Consider the following 20,551-nt stretch of genomic DNA (forward strand, 5'->3'; position numbering starts at 1 on the left):
AAGACAGCAAACACAAGCTTGAAAAAAACAAAGGAAGTTTAATACACTCACCTTGGTCGTCGATCTGGTCCAGAGATGTATCTGTGCTTGTCTCGTACTGTCTTGAGGCATATTAGAAAAATAGATCTAGTCGGTTTTTTCAGTACGAAGAGTACAACCAACTGGAGTGCGAAGAACAAAGAACAGAGGATTTACTCACTGGCGGCGCACAGGTTCAGATACAGAACCCAGTCACCAAGCCAATGAAGGTGTGGTTGATTCCTTTTCCTTGTTGATCCTCCTATATGCCGAGACTGAGAATGGGGGAAAGAGAAAGAGAATGGCGGAAAGAGGAAGGAGATGGAAGGAGGAGGAAGGAGTGAGTGTTGTTGGGGAAGAGTAAGTTACTCGCTGTGCTATGAGATGGGGGGGAAAATTTGGGGAAGAGGAAGTTTCTCACTATGTTGTGAGATGGGGGGGGGGGGGAAAAATTTGGGTATATTTTTGTGTGGGTGTTTTCAAAGGACAAAATAGGAATTGTTTACAATGCTAAAGGGGTAAAATAGAAAATATTGATAATAAACCCATACCTGTCAGCGTGCAACAGTCTGCTTTTTTTTCTAACTGTCTTCGGCGCCCAATCCAATCTACAATGCCGTGGGTTGGTGAACAGTGCGGAGGGGTTTGCCAAACACCCTCAAGTCATTTTTATAATGTTATAGCATGAAAACCCAAGAATTAAATTTGATTCTTTTTTAAAAATAAAAATAAAAGCAGAAACAAAAACTCAAGCCATACACACAAAAAATCTTAACACAACAAAAGGGCCTCATGGATATCAAGGGTTAGATTTTGCAACTTTAACAAGTGTGTTATTAAAATAATAATTTAAAATGTGCGATTTTAAAATATAATTTTAAAAAAGGTTAAATACTTTTGCCTCATGTGGTTTGACAACTTTATTTTTTTACTTTTTTGATTTCATTTTGTATCACATATAGTACGTCAATAATGGCTAAAAACGAAGATAATACATCTGTCTAACTTCCGTCCAAAATTTAATGTCAACACCCCTACAAATTGACACGTGTCTCTATACCTAATTAAAAAAAGAAAGAAATTTAAAACTAAAATAATTAAAACCATTAAAAAACAAAATTAAAAAACAAATTGGAAAAGGAGTGACTTGAGCGGCCAGTTTGGGGGTGGCTAAACCAACCCCATGGCCTTTAGCCACCCCCCAAGGGCCAACCGTAACTTTTTTTTAGTTGGCATTTTGGGGCTGTTGGCCCTTCTAGATTAGTTGGTCTGGGATCAGCCTTGGGGGTGGTTTTAGCCACCCCTAGGTTGCAAAATGAGGATAACCGAATCACCTTCAAACCGCTCAAGGGCTTTGGGGGTGACCGAAATCACCCCCAAGTTGCAAAATGAGGGTAGTCGAACCACCACCAAACCGGCAAAGGGTGACTCTAGCCACCCCCATGGGGTGATCGGCCACCGATGATTTTTTAGAGGTTCTAATGTGGATTTTCATTAAATTTTAGACGGAAGTTAGACGGATGTACCATCTTCATTTTTAGCTATTATTGAGGTATCATATGTAATACAAAGTGAAGCCGAATGGCAAAAAATAAAGTTGTTAAATCACTCAGGACAAAAAAGTATTTAACCCTTTTAAAAAATTCAGAAATCGCAAATTAACATTGAAAATTATATTTTGTATTTATATTTTAGCCATTAAAATTATTATTATTATTTTTTTGTAACACAGCCATTAAAATTATGAGATTTTAAATATCAACCCAAACCATGTATTTTCCAAGATTTGATTTAAAATGGGACTTTAGAGACATCGGAGCGCCGAAGAAAGCTACAATTGGGCTGGAATTGACAGCGACTCTTCGGATTTTTTTCTTACATTTACTACGCTTTCCCAGCAACCAAACACAGAATGAAAATTGAGAGACTGACGGCTACACCTTGCAGCTCAAACCGAAAGCGGAAACAAGAGCTAGGGTTTTCGATCTGATCTTCTGGGCCTTGATTGCTTATTCGCTATAGGAGCAGAGCCTCGCGCTTTCCTTCGTGCTTTCGAGTGTAGGGTTTGTTTGGTACTCCGGTCTGTCTCCCCATTCTGAAACAGAGTGTAGGGTTTGTTTGCTACCCCTCCTCTTTTGCCATTTCCATCTACCGTCTTCATCTTTTTCTTCTTCTTCTTCTTCTTCAAAACCCTAGAACACTTGAGAAGGAGAGGAGTAATTAAAAAAAGGCATCAAGATGAGGATCATGATAAAGGGAGGCGTGTGGAAGAACACGGAGGATGAGATCCTCAAGGCGGCGGTGATGAAATATGGGAAGAACCAGTGGGCGCGAATCTCCTCTCTCCTCGTTCGCAAGTCCGCCAAGCAGTGCAAGGCTCGCTGGTACGAGTGGCTCGACCCCTCCATTAAAAAGGTATTTACTATCTTCTTCTTTTTCTTCTGTTTGTTTGCTCAGAAAATTCAGGGAACACGTTCGAGAAAATTCAAATCCCGCACATGTTTGTTTTTTGGGTTATGTTGATTTATGTTCAAAGTGATGTTATTGTAGAAATGTAAGAGTCAGTTTGGTTCTTGACAAGAGTGAGTGAGAGAATAGGATTATGATTGTTTGCTTTGCATGGGTTCTTGTTTCTTAAGCTGCAACTCTGTCTGGAAATGAGTATATTGTGATAAGTTATTTGATTTTCTTGGTGCTGTGTATTCAATTTGTTTTGAGTATGTATGCTTTTAGTTGACAAAATATTAAACATGCGGAATGGGGAGTTTGTGAATCATCTCCTTCTCCATTGTGAGGTTGCTTGTGCCTTATGGAATGGTGTTTTCAGTCATATTGAGCTGTTTTAGATTATGCCTAGACAAGTAGTAGCCTTTTACTAGCATTCAGTTTGCAGCAGTGTGGAATATGGTGCCTTCTTGTTTTTTGTGGTGTCTTTGGAGGAAAATAAATGATAGAAATTTCGAAGACCGCTAGAGGATGGTAGTGGAACTTAAGTCTTTTTTCTTTAGGTACTCTTTATCTTTAGACAGTTGCGTATGTCTATCCCTGTTTACTTAGTTTTCATAACTTTCTTGTTCATTTTTTTCCTTGCTAAGCATTTCTCTGTTATACTTCATGTGTATTTGGGTTGCACCCTTTGCTTGTTAATGATATTTCGATTACTTATCAAAAGAATATTAAACATGCAGAACTTTAGGTTGGTAGGTTTTTGGGATAGCTAGTGTTTTGGTGGGAAAATGCTGGAAAATTGTAGGGAATATAGGGTTTCTAGTGGTGTAAGGAAGGGTAGGATTTGGAGATGAAACAATGGGGAAAACTTAGATTTGGGTGGCTGATCCTGGGATGTGAGTAATATCTGGGGATGTTTTGCCTTTTGTGGTTGTTTGCGGGTTGGTGATTTAGGTTTTTAAAAATAAATATTTTAGGGAAAAGGTGGGTTCAAATTCATATCTGGTCTTGGCTGGAATTTGTTGGGAAATGGCTTAAGAATTCAAAGGTAAACCTAAGCATCACATCTATGGTTTCTCGGCATCACACTTTGGATAGAGTTAACATTGCACAATCCTCAAGAGTAGTGTTTACTGAAAATTTTCAAAAACCCATTTTTAATTGATTAGAAACCGTTACATCCATTTCTCCCCTAGTTGGAAAAAGATGAGCTTTTAAGCATTTGGCAATTAGATTTTCACATATCATGAATTGCATCTTTACCATAGCATAAGTCTGAAGTTCAAGTTGTTTGCTCTTCTTTCTTGGAGGCAACCATGGTGATAAAGTAACTTCCTTCTTTCCAAATGTAGTAGTAAATTCTTTTTTTGCTAAGTAATGGAAAATATTATTAAAAAAAGTGTAAGGCGCCCCTATGTACACAAGCAGTATACACAAGAAGCTCCTAACTGAAACAGCAAAAGAAAAACAGAAACGTAACGGCAAAGAAAACCCACAAACCTGCACAACCCGAAAAGCCCTCAAAACGCCAAAAGCCCGAAACCCACATGAAGCCCACACAAAGCACTCAATGCTAGAAAGTGTGAGCCATGCCTTTCCCACACCTAGATGACGCTCCCTTAGAATCATATTTGATGGAGCACTCTAAATTCAGAAGCTCCCTTCTACCCTTTACCTTTTGAGGGAGAAGCACTATAGGGTCTTCGATCCCCTCACCCGAATCCTCCTCCACCCAAAAATCACCTCTATTATCCCTTGCCACCAGCACCGAAGACTGTCCGTAACAAAATTTAACCGAAGAAAACCCAACATTACGATCTTCATTAGACATTGTTGCTGTAGCCCTAGTTGCCACCACTGTTGGAATGAAGTCACATTCCTTACGCAAGCCCAAAGCTGCTGGCGGGAGTTGAGGGTTAAGAAAGCCTCACTGGAGAAGACTCCTCACTGGAACAGCCTCCTTCACTATGGGGAAAGGGTCTGAAGAAGGAAGCAGCCTTTGCAAAAGGGAACCTCCGTCACTTGGCTGAGCCATTATAGTTGTAAACATTGAAGACTGGAGACTAGCCTTTGCTTTAGGCAAGATCTAGTTAGAAATTGACGAGCCTTCTGTCCAAGGCTGGAAGAAAAAGAGGTCACTGGCGACACTAGAACTCGTTGGGACAAACCCATCTGACAGGTATACCCCAATTGGAGTCACCATGACCATCTCAGTTGCCGGCGTTGCCTTTGACAATGTCATACGCAGGACCACTTCAGGCGCCTTCCCTAGTAGATCAACAGGCTGGATGAGGAGGCTAGATGCCCCATTCGCACCCATACCCAACATGAGTGTGGGCTTCAACCCAGAATCCACAACCACAAAGGGTTTGGGACTTAAATGGGACTGTGAGGGAGAAAAAAATCTGTGATAGGAACAATTGTTGTAGGTGACATATCCTTAGTTCAATCCATAGGAAGCACTAGGGAGTTGGGCTGCTCCATCATATGCACTATATGGGGCTAGTCATCAAATTCATTGGTCATTCCAAACTTGTTTAACCTCTAATCCTTTTCTCCCTTGTTGAAATTTCTCTTTGTGAAGTAAGTTTTAAGTCCTGTCTTGGACTTTCATCTTGCTAGTTTGGTATTTCATCCCTCAGCTTACATTTTCCCTCTTTCTGTTCTTGCTGATCTAGTTTTCAGCTACATCATTTGGCATCTTCTCGGCAGCAGTCTTTGGTAGTTCTAGATAATTTTTCATCTTCTTTGCACTCACGGACTTTAGAACAATTTCCTTATTGTTGAGGAAGAAAGTATATATTTTCCCTTGCACAATGCTGAACATCAGAATATTATAACCTGACCAAGTAAGATGTGTGTGTAGTCTATAGAAAAACAAATTGCACCATATCTAATAGTAACAAAACTCAGTTACCAGTTGATAAATACCTGTATCCAAGCCACAGTGAATGGTTGTGAATGTAGTTTGGCTGGAAGCTTGAGGCGTTTAACTGTGTATGTCGACGTGACATTCCAACATCTTCCACCATCAATAATAAGTTTTTTAGCTTGATCCACACAACAAACCAAAGTGTGGAGTATAGAGTTATTCCTGCTATTTCCATCCTCTTATTTAGTTAGCAAGAATACACCTTAGAGCCAAAAGAAGGGAGATATTAACATCATACTTTTCCAAATCATCTAATTTGAGAACCCTATAATCAAATAATACCTCTTTATCCTCATTACATGATGATTTGGCTCTTCATCTCAATACATAAAAAATTTGAGATAGCGTTTTCCAGGTATGATATCAAAATATAATATAGGACAGCAGCAATATTAGGACCTTTAGGCTATATAGGGTTTATTTGGCAGTTTTTTAGGGTTTTAGGATAGCTAGGGCTAGGGTTTTTGTGGGAAAAGTCCATAAAATCTTAGAGAATATAGGGTTTCTAAGGGTGTAAAGGATGGGTAGGATTTGGAGATAAAACCAAGAGGAATTCTTAGGGTTTGGCTAGTTGTAACAATAACTGGGGAAAGGGGATTTGATTTGTTATTGTTGTTTGGGAGGTTTTTGAAGGATAGGTGGTTTAGAATTTTAAAGATTAGAGGAATTCAGGGTAGGAATAGGTCCGAATTTGATGTAGGACATGTGTGTCCCCACCCCCAAGAATAAATAGTTTACTATTAATCCTTTCCCTACTAGGAGTATATTTACTTTTCCTATTAGAATTATGTTTACTTTCTCTACTAGGATTATGTTTACTTCCTACTAAGATTAGATTTACTTTCTCTACTAGAAGTAGGTTTACTTTTTCTCCAAGGATTTCTCTTCTATAAATAGGCTAGCTTATTATGTAAAACAGAACTTATTGAATTATTATCAAATCAAAGAATTTTCTCTCAAATACTCTGCGGAGTTTTATCTTTCTTTTAGCCTGCATGCTTGTTTTTATCTTTTTGGGTATAAGACGAAGACGCTTCTCCTTGCAGAATCAGAGACGTTGCTTGTTGATTAGTTACCTTAGTCTTCCGCTACGTCAGTTAGTATCAGAGCATGCTTTATCCTGATCATGACCAATTAGCGCAACGGTGACGATTCCTTTAACGACGCTGCTCGTGACAAGGAGGCTCCTTGGAGAGCCGAATTCCAAGAGCTTCGGCAGATCCAGCAAACGATGCAACAGGAGATGCACCAGATGCGGGAGATGATAGAGTGCATGCACATAGGTCCTAATCGTAATCACAAGGACAATGATGCCCATGATGACGATCGGATCCGAGTGAGGCCTATTCCTCACCAACAACCTGCACCCATAAACCGACCACTGGCCTATGACGATCTTAGTGACGATGAAGACTTCGCTGAAGGAGTATTCAGACGGGACATTGGGGTAGATCAAAGGGGTGGACTACGTAGAGGAGTCGGTCGTGGCGGCACAGGCTTCATAGGTTATGAGCGTGGTGGAGCTGGCCATATGGGGAATGTCTATGAAGGCGCTGGCTACCGGGATGCTGAGGGAGAGCAACCCAGACATTAGGATCATGGTAGGGAGGAATCCCACGAATACCGAATGAAGATTGATCTCCCATCATTCAACGGGCATCTTCAAATCAAAGATTTCTTAGATTGGGTGATGGAAGTAGAGAGGTTCTTTGATTATATGAGTATTCGCGAGGATCGCAAGGTGAAATTAGTGGCATACAAGTTCAAGGGCGGAGCTTCTGCTTGGTGGGAAAAATTACAGATTTCTCGAGTCCGACAAGAGAAGGGACCTGTAACTTCATGGTTGAAATGAAGCGGCTACTCAAAGCATGGTTTTTACCACCGGACTTTGAGCAACGGCTATTCCAACAATACCAAGAGTGTCGACAAGGAGGTCGGACCATCCAGGCATATGTTGATGATTTCTATCACCTATCTGCTCGGAATGATCTCATGGAGACAGAGGATCAACAAGTTGCAAGGTTTATTGGTGGACTGCGTGTGGCAATACCAGATAAGGTTTCTATGCATCTTGTCTTTACTTTGAACGAGGTAGTTAGTTTGGCAACCTGAGCAGAGAAGCAACTGGTGAGGCCTAGAGCACCAACCTGGGAGCGAAACCCGAGCGATTCGATGAGACCAACACAGGGTCGGGGAAAACCTCTAGTCCCGACAGTCACACCAAGTCAACCAATGACTTCCACAGGAAAAGGAGCCAGCAGCAATTCAAACACCTTGAGACAACCAGCCAACAATCCATACGCACGGCCCGGTCTAGACAAGTGTTTCAAATGCAACCAATTGGGACATAGGTCGCATTAATGTCCTTGAAGGCAGATGGTAAACTTGATCGAACCCGAGCCAGAGGAAGGGTCTGAAAATGGAGATATTGATACACCCGAGTATGAGGAAGAGGAGTTGGCTGACGTAGATGAGGGAATCCCACTTTGCCGATCCTTAGTAGTTCAACGTTTATTCTTGACCCCGAGGCAAGAGGATCAATCTCAAAGGCACAAGATTTTTTGTACCCGCTGCATAGTCAATCAGAGGGTATGTGATGTGATTATTGATGGTGGTAGCGGGGAGAACGTAGTGTCTAAGGAGATGGTTTCAAAGTTGGGTTTGAAAACTGAGAAGCACCCAAACTAAGCTGACAAGGGTCGACGATCGAAGATTTGTCAAGGAGATCTTGTGATAGTGTATCTACGCAAGGGGCCACTGGCGACTGGTACTTCTGGAAAGCTGAGGAATAAGAAGTATGGTCCATGCAAGGTACTAAAAAGGATTAACGACAATGTATATGTCATCGATCTTCCAGAAGAAATGGCAATATCCTCAACATTCAACGTGGTAGACATTTTTGAATATTTTCCACCAGAGGAGTCAGAACTTACCTCGAGGACAAGTTCTTTTCAAGAAGGGGATACTAATGTAGGACATGTGTGTCCCGACCCCCAAGAATAAATAGTTAACTATTAATCCTTTCCCTACTAGGAGTATATTTACTTTTCCTATTAAAATTATGTTTACTTTCCCTACTAGGATTACGTTTACTTTCCTACTAAGATTAGATTTACTTTCTCTACTAGAAGTAGGTTTACTTTTTCTCCAAGGATTTCTCTTATAAATAGGCTAGCTTATTATGTAAAACAGAACTCATTGAATTATTATCAAATCAGAGAATTTTTTCTCAAATACTCTGTGGAGTTTTATCTTTCTTTTAGCCTGTGGGCTTGTTTTTATCTTTTTGAGTAGAAGACGAAGAAGCTTCTCCTTACAGAATCAAAGACGCTGCTCTTTGATTAGTTACCTTAGTCTTCCGCTACGTCAGAATTCTTATCCAATCTTGGCATCGGATATTTGACAGGGTTGCATCATAGAATAATCAAGACCAATCTTTGCAGAAATTCTCATGAAGTTACACACAATCCTTGGCTGCACTTCTTGGGTTTTGGCTACTAAGCCTAAACTACATAACTTGTAAAACTCACAAATTATAAGTCAACAACATTATGAGGGCAGTTCTTATTGCGTGGTCGGCGGCTTTAGGTAAAATCCTGACCTTAGATAATCTCAGGAAGCAGCATGTTATTGTGATCAATAGATGTTGCATGTGTAAGAGAAGCGAGGAGACGGTGGACCATCTTCTTCTTCATTGTGAAGTAGCTTTTGCTTTGTGGAGTGCCATCTGAAATATGGTGCCTACTTGGCTCTTTTGGTGTTTATGGAGGGAAATGAACAATAGGTGCTTTGAAGACTTGGAGAGGTCTTCGGAGGACATATTATCCTCTTGTTTTCATACATTGTATCTTTGGACTGTAGGGTTTGTGTCTCTGTTGTTGATAAGTTATGATGATTTCCTTGTTCGCTTTTCCCTTTTTATTTACGTGATTCCTTTTGTATTTACTCTGTGTACCTTGGGGCGCTTCACGCTTTTAATAAGTCTGGTTATTACTTATAAAAAGAAAAAGAAAAAATAACATTATGAAACTGAAATAAGATCCTATGGCTCAAAAGTACGACATTATCCAGAATTCTAAAATTTATAGTAATACCCTTGGCTCTTAAAATTACAGGAAGCATAATCACGTCTTTCTAACATAAAGAAACATAAAACTAAGATTGAAGTAGCAACAGAAGTGGCCTACTGAGGGTATTGAATTGGCCCTACATCAAATTTAGACTATAATTTTAAACCATTTTGGTCTTTAAACTTGCTTTTCTTGGAGCGTTTAGCTGCTTGTCAGGGCATGAGATTTGGAATTGGTTTTATTTTGTATTTGTGTGTTATCTCTTTTTTGATAAGTAAATGGAATTCAATAAAAAAATACAAAGGCCCAAAACCCAGGTGCACACTAAATATTCTTTTTGACAAGTAATGTTGCATATCAAAAGCGCAAAGGGGTGCAACCCTAGTACACATGAAGTATACAAGAGAATGCTGTATTAGACCTACTCAAACTCAAACTCCTAGAGATAATGTAGAGGATTATAAGCATCAAGAAGACTTATGATAGGACTCTAGTACTGTCCTATGGTGTTTAAACTTGTATTGTATTATAGAGTGTAAGTTAGTATCGACTTGTAACTCTTTCTTTGCTATATATGCAAACACTGCTGCATTGGTTGATGCAGGCAGCATTACACAAATCCTATACGCTGAAAAACAAAAATTAAAAAAGCCCTAAACCCATAGAACAAGCACTAGTCCTGCCTTTTCCCCAATTAGAGCCATTGCTTCTAACATCAAAATTAATGGATCATTCCAAATTTTTAAGCTCCCTCTTCCCCTTAGGTTTAGAAGCAGAAACCCTATCTTCAATGGCAGAAAAAAGATTTGAAAGTCTTTTCTCGTCACCCCCATAAGACAACCCCATAATGGGAGCAGCTCCCATCGCACTGAGCACGAACTTGGAATAGCCCCCAAACCCCACCTTTCCATTCTCCCCAGCCCCAGCCAAGACACCCCCATTTGATGATTCACCCTCCTCGATGACGATACCAGCCACCGATAGGGGGGGCCAACGAAAAACCCTCGAAAACTGAAGAGGATGAACGCTGTTGAAAGAAGACAAACCCGGCAAAAATTGAGAGATCATCGGCCTAAGTGAAGGCAGAGAGATAGCTTCGGCGTTAGGCGAAGAAGGCAGCCCAAATTTCCCTTCCGTTTCACACAACCCAGACGACCCTACAGTCCTTAAACTTGCCTTAAGCTTGCAGTGGTAAAGCTTCACCAGCTTGGGAGGAGGACCAGCAATTTGCGTTCATCAGTAAAATCTGACCTAACAAACACTGACAAAGAACCCATCCTCGACGAACGGATTGGACCCATCAACAGAATGATCAGACACCTGCGAACAACTACTCGGAATAGACCCATCCAGCCCAGCATCAACACTTGCGGGCCTAGGAGGAAACATAAAGAAGTTGCCGGCTTTGACAGGAGGACTTGGGGGCACCCAACACGGTAGAAAACTTCAGGCGTGGTGGCTAGAGCAACCTGCTAAGCCGCTACATACTCTTATCTCCGGACATGCTGCCATCTCCGACGAATCTATTGGAACCGACCTTTGGCGATACAATCCTGCACCGAGAGAACTTAGGCTAGGGCTTAGGCTAAATCTTGAATTTTCGCATGAAACCCACACAATAAATATACAAGAGAAACAACTAACCAAGAAAATGACAAATATCTAGAAAATCATGAAAGCTAGAAAAATGAAAGCAATCAATGGCTGGCATCCAATGGTAGACAATATTGAGAAAAGACACATTTAAGTCGACCATTGTCCTCTCACGGTCTTCAAAACTACAATAATTTCTTTCTCTCTAGGTTATCTGTAGTGAGAATCTTTCCTAACATTACCCTAAAGGTTGGCTCAAGTGATGAAGGCCTTGGACTTTGGTGGCATACACATCAGGTCTAAGGTTTGGTGTGTGGTGTGGGGTATTACCTTGTGATAAGGATGTGTGGGTGGAGGAGAATATGCAGGTTCCGAATGGTATCATTCATTAGAATGTTTTGTTTATTTGCCCTTTGCATGATTGAGAAGTAGATGTGGTCTCACAATTTTTTGAATTGTTGTATTCCCAAAAAGTTAGATACGGAGGTGAGGATAAAATTTGTTGGGTTCCATCAAAAAGGAAGACATTTGAAGTGAAGTCTTACTACTAGGTATTGTCTACTCTGGTACAAGCGATTTGTCCTTGGAAGAGTATTTGGAAAGTTATGGCTCCCCCGAGAGCGGCTTTCTTTGTGTGGACAGTGGCTCTAAGAAAATCTCAACCTTGGACAATTTATGGAAGATGAATATTATGGTGATGTAGTGGTGTTGCATGTGTAAGCATTGTGGAGAGTCAATCGACCATTTATTCTAGCATTGTGAGGTTGCAATCGAGATATGGAGCACGTTTTTTCAGCTCTTTGGTGTTCATTGGGTTATGCCGCATAGGGTGAGTGACTGTTTGGGAAGTTGGAGGGGACAATTGGGTAATTGTCTTGCTTTGTACATATGGATGATGATTGTGTGTGATGTGGTCTCTTTGGCGAGAGCGGAATGCGTGAAGCTTTGATGATCATGAAAATGGCTTGCTCGAGTTGAAGAAGTTGGTGTTACACTTTATTTTAATGGAGAGTGACATTGCATATTTCGCTTGTTTCTACTTTTTTTTTTTTTTTTTGAATTTTTAGTGTTATGTGCTTCTTTCTTTACTTAGTAAGGGTTTTCTTATATACTTTTTGATGTACATGGGTTGCGTCCCTCTACTTGTTTTGTTAATATACATTATTTATCAAAAAAAAATAAAAATTACAATTAATTATACTAAATAATTGTAGTTGAACTCTATAGAATTTTTTATTTATTCAATTAATCCTTTAGACAATTCTTATATTTGATTCCTCCATGAAATATTATGTAGTCGAATTAAAGTCAATCCTAGAGTACCCCGCTTAATTACATAATTATTCTCTTACTTGAGAAATAATATTTCATCAAGTAATAATTATTTTAGTAATTTCATACTAAAATGCCTTGGCCAAGGACTAAGAATAATTATTAATTCATTAAACTTAAACTCAAGGCAAAATTTCATATCTCTTTGAATTAATCAAAGGATTTGGTTTCCTTCTTGAGGATGTTGCCACAATACTACATGCAATCACCCAATGATTGAGAATTTTGATCGCAAAAAGGTTTCACTCCTAAATGCATCAAAGTGATTTACACTTGACATTTGAATTTGCAATTCTCTCAGGATTTAGAATTGATATAAGAGTCTTTATAGAGTTTCACATTATTCATTTTAGACAATGTTTAAAAGGAATGGCAACTCCTGTGGTCCATTGGGTGCATTGAACCCTCCCTAACCACCACAGTAATTCGAAGTCACATATTAACATGATTAAGATAGATCATCATGATTGATGTGTTATAGTTTTATCCAATGAAATGCCTAATTCCATTAATAGCTGTAAACACAAGGTTTTAGACTACAAGGTTTATGGTCTAAAATCTTCTATGTGATACTCTTATAACTCCCACTATAGGCCATATTCAATGTAATCTAAGGACCATTTACATGCATATGATATATAATGTTCATAAAGTAAAAGCATGTAAATATGTTATCTGCTCAATGCTCAATAAATATATTAGTGAATAACAACTTTATTCTATTTAAACCAAAATATCTTATTAAACTAATTAGAGTTTAGGGCATTATCCCGAACACTTTAAATTCCAACCTTCTTGTCCCCCTCGTCCATACTCTGTGATTGCCAAGAAGCAATCAAATTTGTCCGCACAACATTGTATGATAAAATCTTTGCTCCACACTCTAGAAGACTTCAAGAACTATTTTGCATCCTCTGCTTAAAGATGAGGAGCTTGTCATACTCTTCCCAGCTCAACCAGCGCCTCCGTGTATGAACTCATAAGAGATGCTTCACTTGACACCCATCACAGTCACTGTTGGTCGCACCACCATACTATATGCGCTGGGTACCCACGGAAAGCTTCCCTGGCTTGCACAGCTCTGTTTCCACCATTGTGGGGTGGCTGGAAAAATCTTGGAACTTCAGCAAATCTTGAGCAAAGCCCGACCACCCACTACTGCCTCTACCTTCTAGGATGACCATCGAGCCTCTTTGTTCCCCTTCACACTCCATGATTGTCAAGAAGCGATCAAATTTGTTCGCACAACATTGAATGATAAAAGCTTTGCTCCGTACCCTAGGGGACTTAACGAACTCTTTTGCACCTTTTGCTTCAAACAGACCGTGGTGTCCACCAGCCAGCTCACTGTAACTTTGCTGAGAAATACTGAATGAGCGGAGCCCCTACTTTTCTCAAAAACCCGCAGAACCGTAACACCAACCTCAAATATGAACTCATAAGGATTTAGCTTCAATGCATAACCAACTTGAATACCCCATCAAAAAAATTAAAATATTAAGAACTAATTTCTACCAGAGCTCAAGTCTACTGGAAACTAAAGAACCATGCTCGAGAATCAAATAATATCCAGGTACCAAAATTATATAACTATGACTTGTATACAAAGCACAGGTTACCATGGAACCTCCCGCAGCTGTGCAGTAAGCAGTATTTCGTGTAGGTGTGGCTACAATGACTCCATCACCTTGCACCTAAAGAACGGTACTTGTCATTAAAAGCAAGGGAATGTCATGAACTTATCTTTTCTAACTACATCAAAGTTTCAAACATGAGATTTGTGTGTGTTATCTCAACAGAAAATGGATCTATGGGGCCTTGTACCTGTGTATTTCTTCATTGAGCATTTGTGGTAGCTGCTCGTTTGATTATTTTATGATCTTAGAGCATTTTTTACTTTCCCGATTGTATTTTAATTTTCTCACCGTGGAATCCTTTTTGGAACATATAGGAACTGATATTTTGATCTCCATGATTATTGTAGACTGAGTGGACCAGAGAGGAGGATGAGAAATTACTCCATCTTGCTAAACTCATGCCCACACAGTGGAGAACAATTGCCCCAATTGTTGGTCGTACTCCATCCCAGTGCCTTGAGCGGTACGAGAAACTCCTTGATGCAGCTTGTGCTAAGGATGAGAACTATGAACCAGGTGATGACCCTCGGAAATTGCGTCCTGGAGAGATTGACCCGAACCCTGAGTCAAAGCCTGCACGTCCAGATCCTGTGGATATGGATGAGGATGAGAAAGAAATGCTTTCTGAGGCACGAGCTCGGTTAGCCAACACCAAAGGTAAGAAGGCAAAGAGGAAAGCCAGGGAGAAACAGCTTGAGGAGGCCAGGAGGCTCGCTTCTTTACAGAAAAGGAGAGAACTGAAGGCTGCTGGAATTGACAACAGGCAACGCAAGAGGAAGAGGAAGGGCATAGACTACAATGCGGAGATTCCCTTTGAGAAGAAGCCTCCTTCAGGCTTTTTTGATGTTGCTGATGAGGATAGACCAGTGGAGCAGCCCAAGTTCCCGACCACAATTGAAGAACTTGAAGGGAAAAGAAGAATGGATGTGGAAGCACAATTAAGAAAGCAAGATGTCGCAAAGAATAAAATTGCACAAAGGCAGGATGCTCCATCGGCTATTCTACAAGCCAACAAGATGAATGATCCAGAAACAGTTAGGAAGAGGTCAAAACTTATGCTTCCTGCACCCCAGATTTCCGACCATGAATTGGAGGAAATTGCAAAAATGGGTTATGCTAGTGATCTTCTTGCTGGGAGTGAGGAACTTGCTGAAGGGAGTGGTGCGACACGTGCTCTTCTTACAAATTATGCCCAGACACCACAGCAAGGAATGACAACACCTTTACGAACTCCACAAAGAACACCTGCTGGTAAGGGCGATGCTATTATGATGGAAGCAGAAAATCTGGCCAGGTTGAGGGAATCTCAAACACCATTATTAGGGGGAGAGAATCCAGAGTTGCACCCTTCTGATTTTTCAGGGGTCACTCCTAAGAAAAGGGAGATCCAAACACCAAATCCTATGTTGACTCCTTCAGCAACTCCTGGAGCTGTTGGTCATACGCCTAGATTTGGCACGACACCATCAAGAGATGGCTATTCTTTTAATATGACGCCTAAGGGAACTCCCATCAGGGATGAGCTCCATATTAATGAAGATATGGATATGCATGATAGTGCAAAACTTGATCAAAGAAGACAAGCTGATTTGAGAAGGAACTTGCGCTCAGGCCTTGGCAATCTTCCACAGGCGAAGAATGAGTACCGAATAGTTATGCAACCAGTTCCAGAAGATAATGAAGAACCAGAGGAGAAGATTGAAGAAGATATGTCTGATAGGATTGCCAGAGAAAAGGCCGAGGAAGAGGCAAGACAGCAGGCATTACTTAGGAAGAGATCAAAAGTACTGCAGAGGGAACTCCCTAGACCTCCTACTGCTTCATTGGATCTAATTAGAAATTCTCTTATTAGAGCAGATGAAGACAAGAGCTCCTTTGTTCCTCCTACTTCCATTGAGCAGGCTGATGAAATGATAAGAAAGGAGCTTTTAACCTTACTAGAGCATGATAACGCAAAGTATCCACTTGACAAAAAAATGAACAAGGAGAAAAAGAAAAGTGTCAAGCGCTCTGCAAATGGTTCTGATTATGTCCCTGAGATAGATGATTTTGGAGAAGATGAGGTGAAAGAGGTATGACTTAAGCTTAGCTGTATTATTGTACATTCTTGTTTTCATCACTGCTTCTCTAGTCATGTTTATTTATTTATTTATTGTCTCATTGTTTGAGTCAGTGTACTATCCCCATCTTAAGAGTTTTAGAATTGAAACCAACATCATTTAATTTTGGATTAGTAAAAACGTCTAGCACAGATACTTCTACAAAGGAGCTGTATGGAAATGTATTGGACATTTCTCTCTTATGATTAAGATGTGTATTTGATGAAATATGCCTTTTTGGGGGCGTTACAGCCTGTATTTGATATTCTTTTTGGTGTCTCCAAAACATGTATTGATCACACTTTGTCAGATTGGGTAGAAAGGTACAGGTAACTGTCAGTTGTTAGATAGATAGGTGAGTATATTCCTGTTGCATCAGTTTCAGATTCATCTTATGCTATGCAGTTTGAGTTTGTGAAATGTTTACCTGGTGACTCTTTCTAGTTTATCTTGGCTCATTATCAAGCCACAGACTTCTAAGAAACATTGTTGTTAGCAGGCTGATTATTTGATAGAGGAAGAGGTTCAGTATCTTCGTCTGGCAATGGGGCATGAAAATGAATCCCTTGATGAATTTGTTGAAGCACACAAAACTTGCCTAAATGATCTGATGTACTTCCCTACCCGCAATGCTTATGGTCTCTCAAGTGTTGCTGGAAACATGGAGAAACTTGCAGCCTTGCAGAAGGAATTTGAAAATGTGAAAAAGAAGATGGATGGTGATAAAGCTAAGGCAGAAAGCCTTGAGAATAAGGTTAAAGTTCTCACACATGGTTACGAGGTATGCTGTTGCCTGTAAGATACCCACCAAAAATATTTTTAATTTTATACTAGTGCCAATTCTTATTGAATGTATTTTCTTTCTATAACTAGTTGCTAATTTGGTATTTTCCCATTCTAACTCATGCTCCCTTTTTATCAGAAGAGTGGAAAATTGAATCTATTTCTGCTTTTGCATCAAAGGCAAAATAGGGTTTAAGTTGTAGTGGTTGAACTTGTGGCTGAAATATGTTTCAAATTGTTCCCCGAAAACCTTGGAATTATTGTCATTTATGTAATGTAGATGCACAATGCGTATCATATATTTGTGGTGAAGTCCTCTGTTTCAAAAAGAAAAAAAAAAAATTCTGTCAATGTATCACTTTCTGGGGCAGAAATGTCTATCTTAACGTATTGCTTTTCATTCTCTGAGAACAATGTGCCAACAGGGAAAAAAGTGAACACAATTTAGTACAATATTGTGCCATAACTCCTAAATAATATTTTAATCAAATTCATTGGATTTTCTCACATTAATGATATGTAAATTAACTCATAGGTCATTGCTTTTCAGCAATGGTACTTAATATGAAACTCCTCGATTACTAAACTATTGGATGTTATGATTGTTCAGACACGGGCTAAAATGACTCTCTGGCCAAAGGTGGAAGCAACCCTCAAGCTGATGGACACTGCTGCAACGGAACTTGAGTGCTTCAAAGCTTTACAAAAGCAAGAGCAATTAGCAGCTTCACACCGGATAAATAGTTTATGGGAGGAAGTTCAGAAGCAAAAGGAGCTGGAACGAACTTTGCAGAGGCGGTACGGGGATCTTGTGGCAGAGCTAGATAGGATACAACACCTCATGGATGAATACAGAATACAAGCACAAAAGCAAGAGGAAATTGCAGCCGAGAATCATGCTCTTGAGTTGGCAAAGGCTGCAGAAGATGAAAATGCAGGCCAGCAAATGGATGCTGAGCAAGAACATGCTTATGCCAGTCCAAAACCCGATATGGATGTTGATACCCAGAATGAGCATGCTCCACTGTGCATGGTTGAAAGTTTGTCTACTAGTATGCCGGATGCCGTGGGGGGAGAGAAGACAACACCAGTACAAGGTTATAGTTCTGAAGGTACTACTGATATTCAGCTCTCCCATTCAGATAGAGATAACCCTAATGGAGTTCCAGAAATAGTTGTAGGGGAGGAAAATAAGACGGTTATTGAGTCGGTTGATGGGGCTGCTGCTGCTGCCGATATAACGCCTGAGGTTACCAAGGTGAATCCAAATTTTGAGGATCAACAGAATGTAGCGGAAGCCACAAACCGAGATTGTGTCGTCAACAAGGAAGAAGATTGTGTCCCAGAAACAGATGACAACAATGGTTGTGCCAACGGGGATGCCATGCAGGTCTCTGGTGCCCAAGGGGGCATGCTGAATTCAGCTGGTGATAGCACTAACCAAATGCCTAATGTGTTGAAGGCTGAGCCTTTACTTGATGGTGATTCTGCTGAGAAACAAACTGAAACGGCAGATATGAATACCAATTCCAAGCAGGTCATCACAAAGTTGGACGACTGATGACTTTTTACTGTTCTCAGGAATTGATGAAATCTTCAATTGAACTTTCTGTTGTTGCTCAAGTGGTGAAGTGAGCGGTAACCGGGAGATTTGGTACTGTTCTCTGATTCTCATTATTCTCTACTGTTTTTTTCTTATTAAAACACACCAAAAAAAGGTGAAGAGAGATGGACAAGATGTTAGTTTGGTGTCGAGTACGGTGCAACTGTTATTTACTGAGAAACAGAAACTGTTGTAGATTTTGTTTTCCTCCTCCTATAATGTGGTGTCAGTCTTCTTTAAGGTTTAAATGATTTGTATCATCAAGTACCCTATATTCTAGGTTTTGCATTTTTGCTTAATCCGGTGGTACCTCGTTGTAAACAAAGACTGATGTTGAAGCTAAATATAGAATCTTCTCCTTAAATTTCATCCTTTGACGATTGGACCCATCTTTTGAAACTCATGGATCCAATAATTGCGGTGTTGAATTTCTTGCCCTTTCCAATTAACCTGCACGCTTTTTGCACTCTCATCACTTCAATTTCTCTCGGGTTTTACAAGCTTCTGTTGTGTTGCTTCTTCCGTTAGATGAATCTTTTGTGCACCTTTTTTCATCCAGTGTTTGATTGCTTTTCTCATTTCTCTTCTTGTATCTCAACTCCATTTTTTAAAGAAAAATAAGACTAAAAGGCATGTAGATTACATAAAAAGGAAAATAACCCTTACCAATATGCAAAAAAGAAAAAGAAAAAAGAGAGCTTCTACTATTAGGTCCATCTTAAAACACCCTATTTGCAGCCTCCAATCAAAATTTGACACCTTAAGAACACCAAAATACATCAAGAGTAAAACATCTGATTACATCTCCTTTTAACCCGTCAACATCTCCTTTTAACCCGCCAACCTGTAACCACCCTACCCCTCTAGCCACGCCGAAATCTGCTTAAGAGAGAGCAACCGTCAGAATTCATGGTCAGGCCGTGACCCATGGAATCTGCCGTGGGTCTCTGGCATTGTCGGTGTTGGAGTCCGGTTGGGGGTCTCATCGGCTACAACGGTGGCGGTGCGGGCTGGTGGTCTCCTCCTTGCCGTCGGATAAGTCCTTGTCGGTGGTGCCGCTGTGGGTATTGGTCAATCTGTTCTTGGAGAGCAGGGGTTTGAGGATCTTAGGCTTGTCGTCGGTGGGAGGATCCAAGGCAGGAAAAGAGGAGGGCGGAAAATCGATGGTTGGGATGTGATCCAGGGTTTCTGGTGGTGCAGCAGGAGGGGGAGAGGAGAGGAGGGTTGTTACAGAGGGTAGTGGCTAGCGAATATGGGCAATGCTTGGAATTTGGGCTTTGGCCCGCGATGTTGGGCCAGTGGTCGTAATTTGGACAATGACCGGCGATGTTGGGCAGTGGCCGGCGACGTTGGGTAGTGGACGACGACTTTGGGCAATGGCAGGCGGTGGTGTCTAGTGGCTTTGGTCTCTATACGTGGACACTGGGCAGTGCCTTTGGTCTTTGTACGTAGTTAGGATTGAACAAGAGAAAAAGAGGTTTTTTTTGTTGATTTAGGCTGAAAAATTCAATGTTTTCGGTACTATTCTATTAGGTGCTATTTGCTAACGTGTTAGTGCTCTATTGGATGCTATAAAAATGATGTTTTACAACAGGTCCTGATTAAAGGTTTTCTCAAAAGAATAAAAAATAAAAAATCCAGGTGCTCATGCTTGTATTTGCTGTTTTTACTTTTTTTTTTTTAACTAATCAGACCAATTTTATTTTTGCTACGCAAAGTTAAGAGTAACGTACAAGCAAGCGATATATATATATATATATATATATAATTGACTTCATTCATTTCCTCAATATATATATATATATATATATATATATATATATTGAGGAAATGAATGAAGTCAATTACAACAACAAAACTAGTTTTTCCAAAGCATTCATATTTCGTCAACGGCAACAATCGTTGCGAATTAGAAAAAATGGGAAAAAAATGAGTTGCAGTGGACTTGTCATCGTACGAGTTTAAAGACAAAAAGCACATCGCATGGCTTCTCCCAAACGTTTTTTCACGCGTTTTTTTTTTTCTTTTTCTTATCT

The 20,551-nt window shown here is 40.2% G+C and overlaps 1 protein-coding gene across 1 annotated transcript; it reads left to right on the plus strand.

The window, feature by feature from the left end:
• The first annotated feature begins 1,843 nt into the window (after window positions 1-1,843).
• On the plus strand, window positions 1,844-18,884 carry CDC5 (cell division cycle 5). Its single transcript, XM_059575814.2, has 4 exons — window positions 1,844-2,433; window positions 14,378-16,102; window positions 16,629-16,910; window positions 17,523-18,884. The coding sequence occupies exons 1-4, from the start codon at window positions 2,257-2,259 to the stop codon at window positions 18,471-18,473; spliced, it is 3,135 nt and encodes a 1,044-aa protein (XP_059431797.1). The 5' UTR covers window positions 1,844-2,256; the 3' UTR covers window positions 18,474-18,884.
• The last annotated feature ends 1,667 nt before the right edge of the window (window positions 18,885-20,551 follow it).

This window comes from Corylus avellana, chromosome 11, assembly GCF_965113065.1.
Source record: "Corylus avellana chromosome 11, dhCorAvel1.hap1.2, whole genome shotgun sequence".
Taxonomy (NCBI): Eukaryota; Viridiplantae; Streptophyta; class Magnoliopsida; order Fagales; family Betulaceae; genus Corylus; species Corylus avellana.

What these genes read in the sequence shown, in the direction of transcription:
- CDC5 (XM_059575814.2), top strand. Translation starts at nt 2,257, where the DNA reads ATGAGGATCATGATAAAGGGAGGCGTGTGGAAGAACACGGAGGATGAG. An exon ending in TCGACCCCTCCATTAAAAAG is followed by an intron (nt 2,434 to 14,377) that starts GTATTTACTATC and finishes TGATTATTGTAG; the next exon opens with ACTGAGTGGACCAGAGAGGA. An exon ending in TTCTCACACATGGTTACGAG is followed by an intron (nt 16,911 to 17,522) that starts GTATGCTGTTGC and finishes ATGATTGTTCAG; the next exon opens with ACACGGGCTAAAATGACTCT.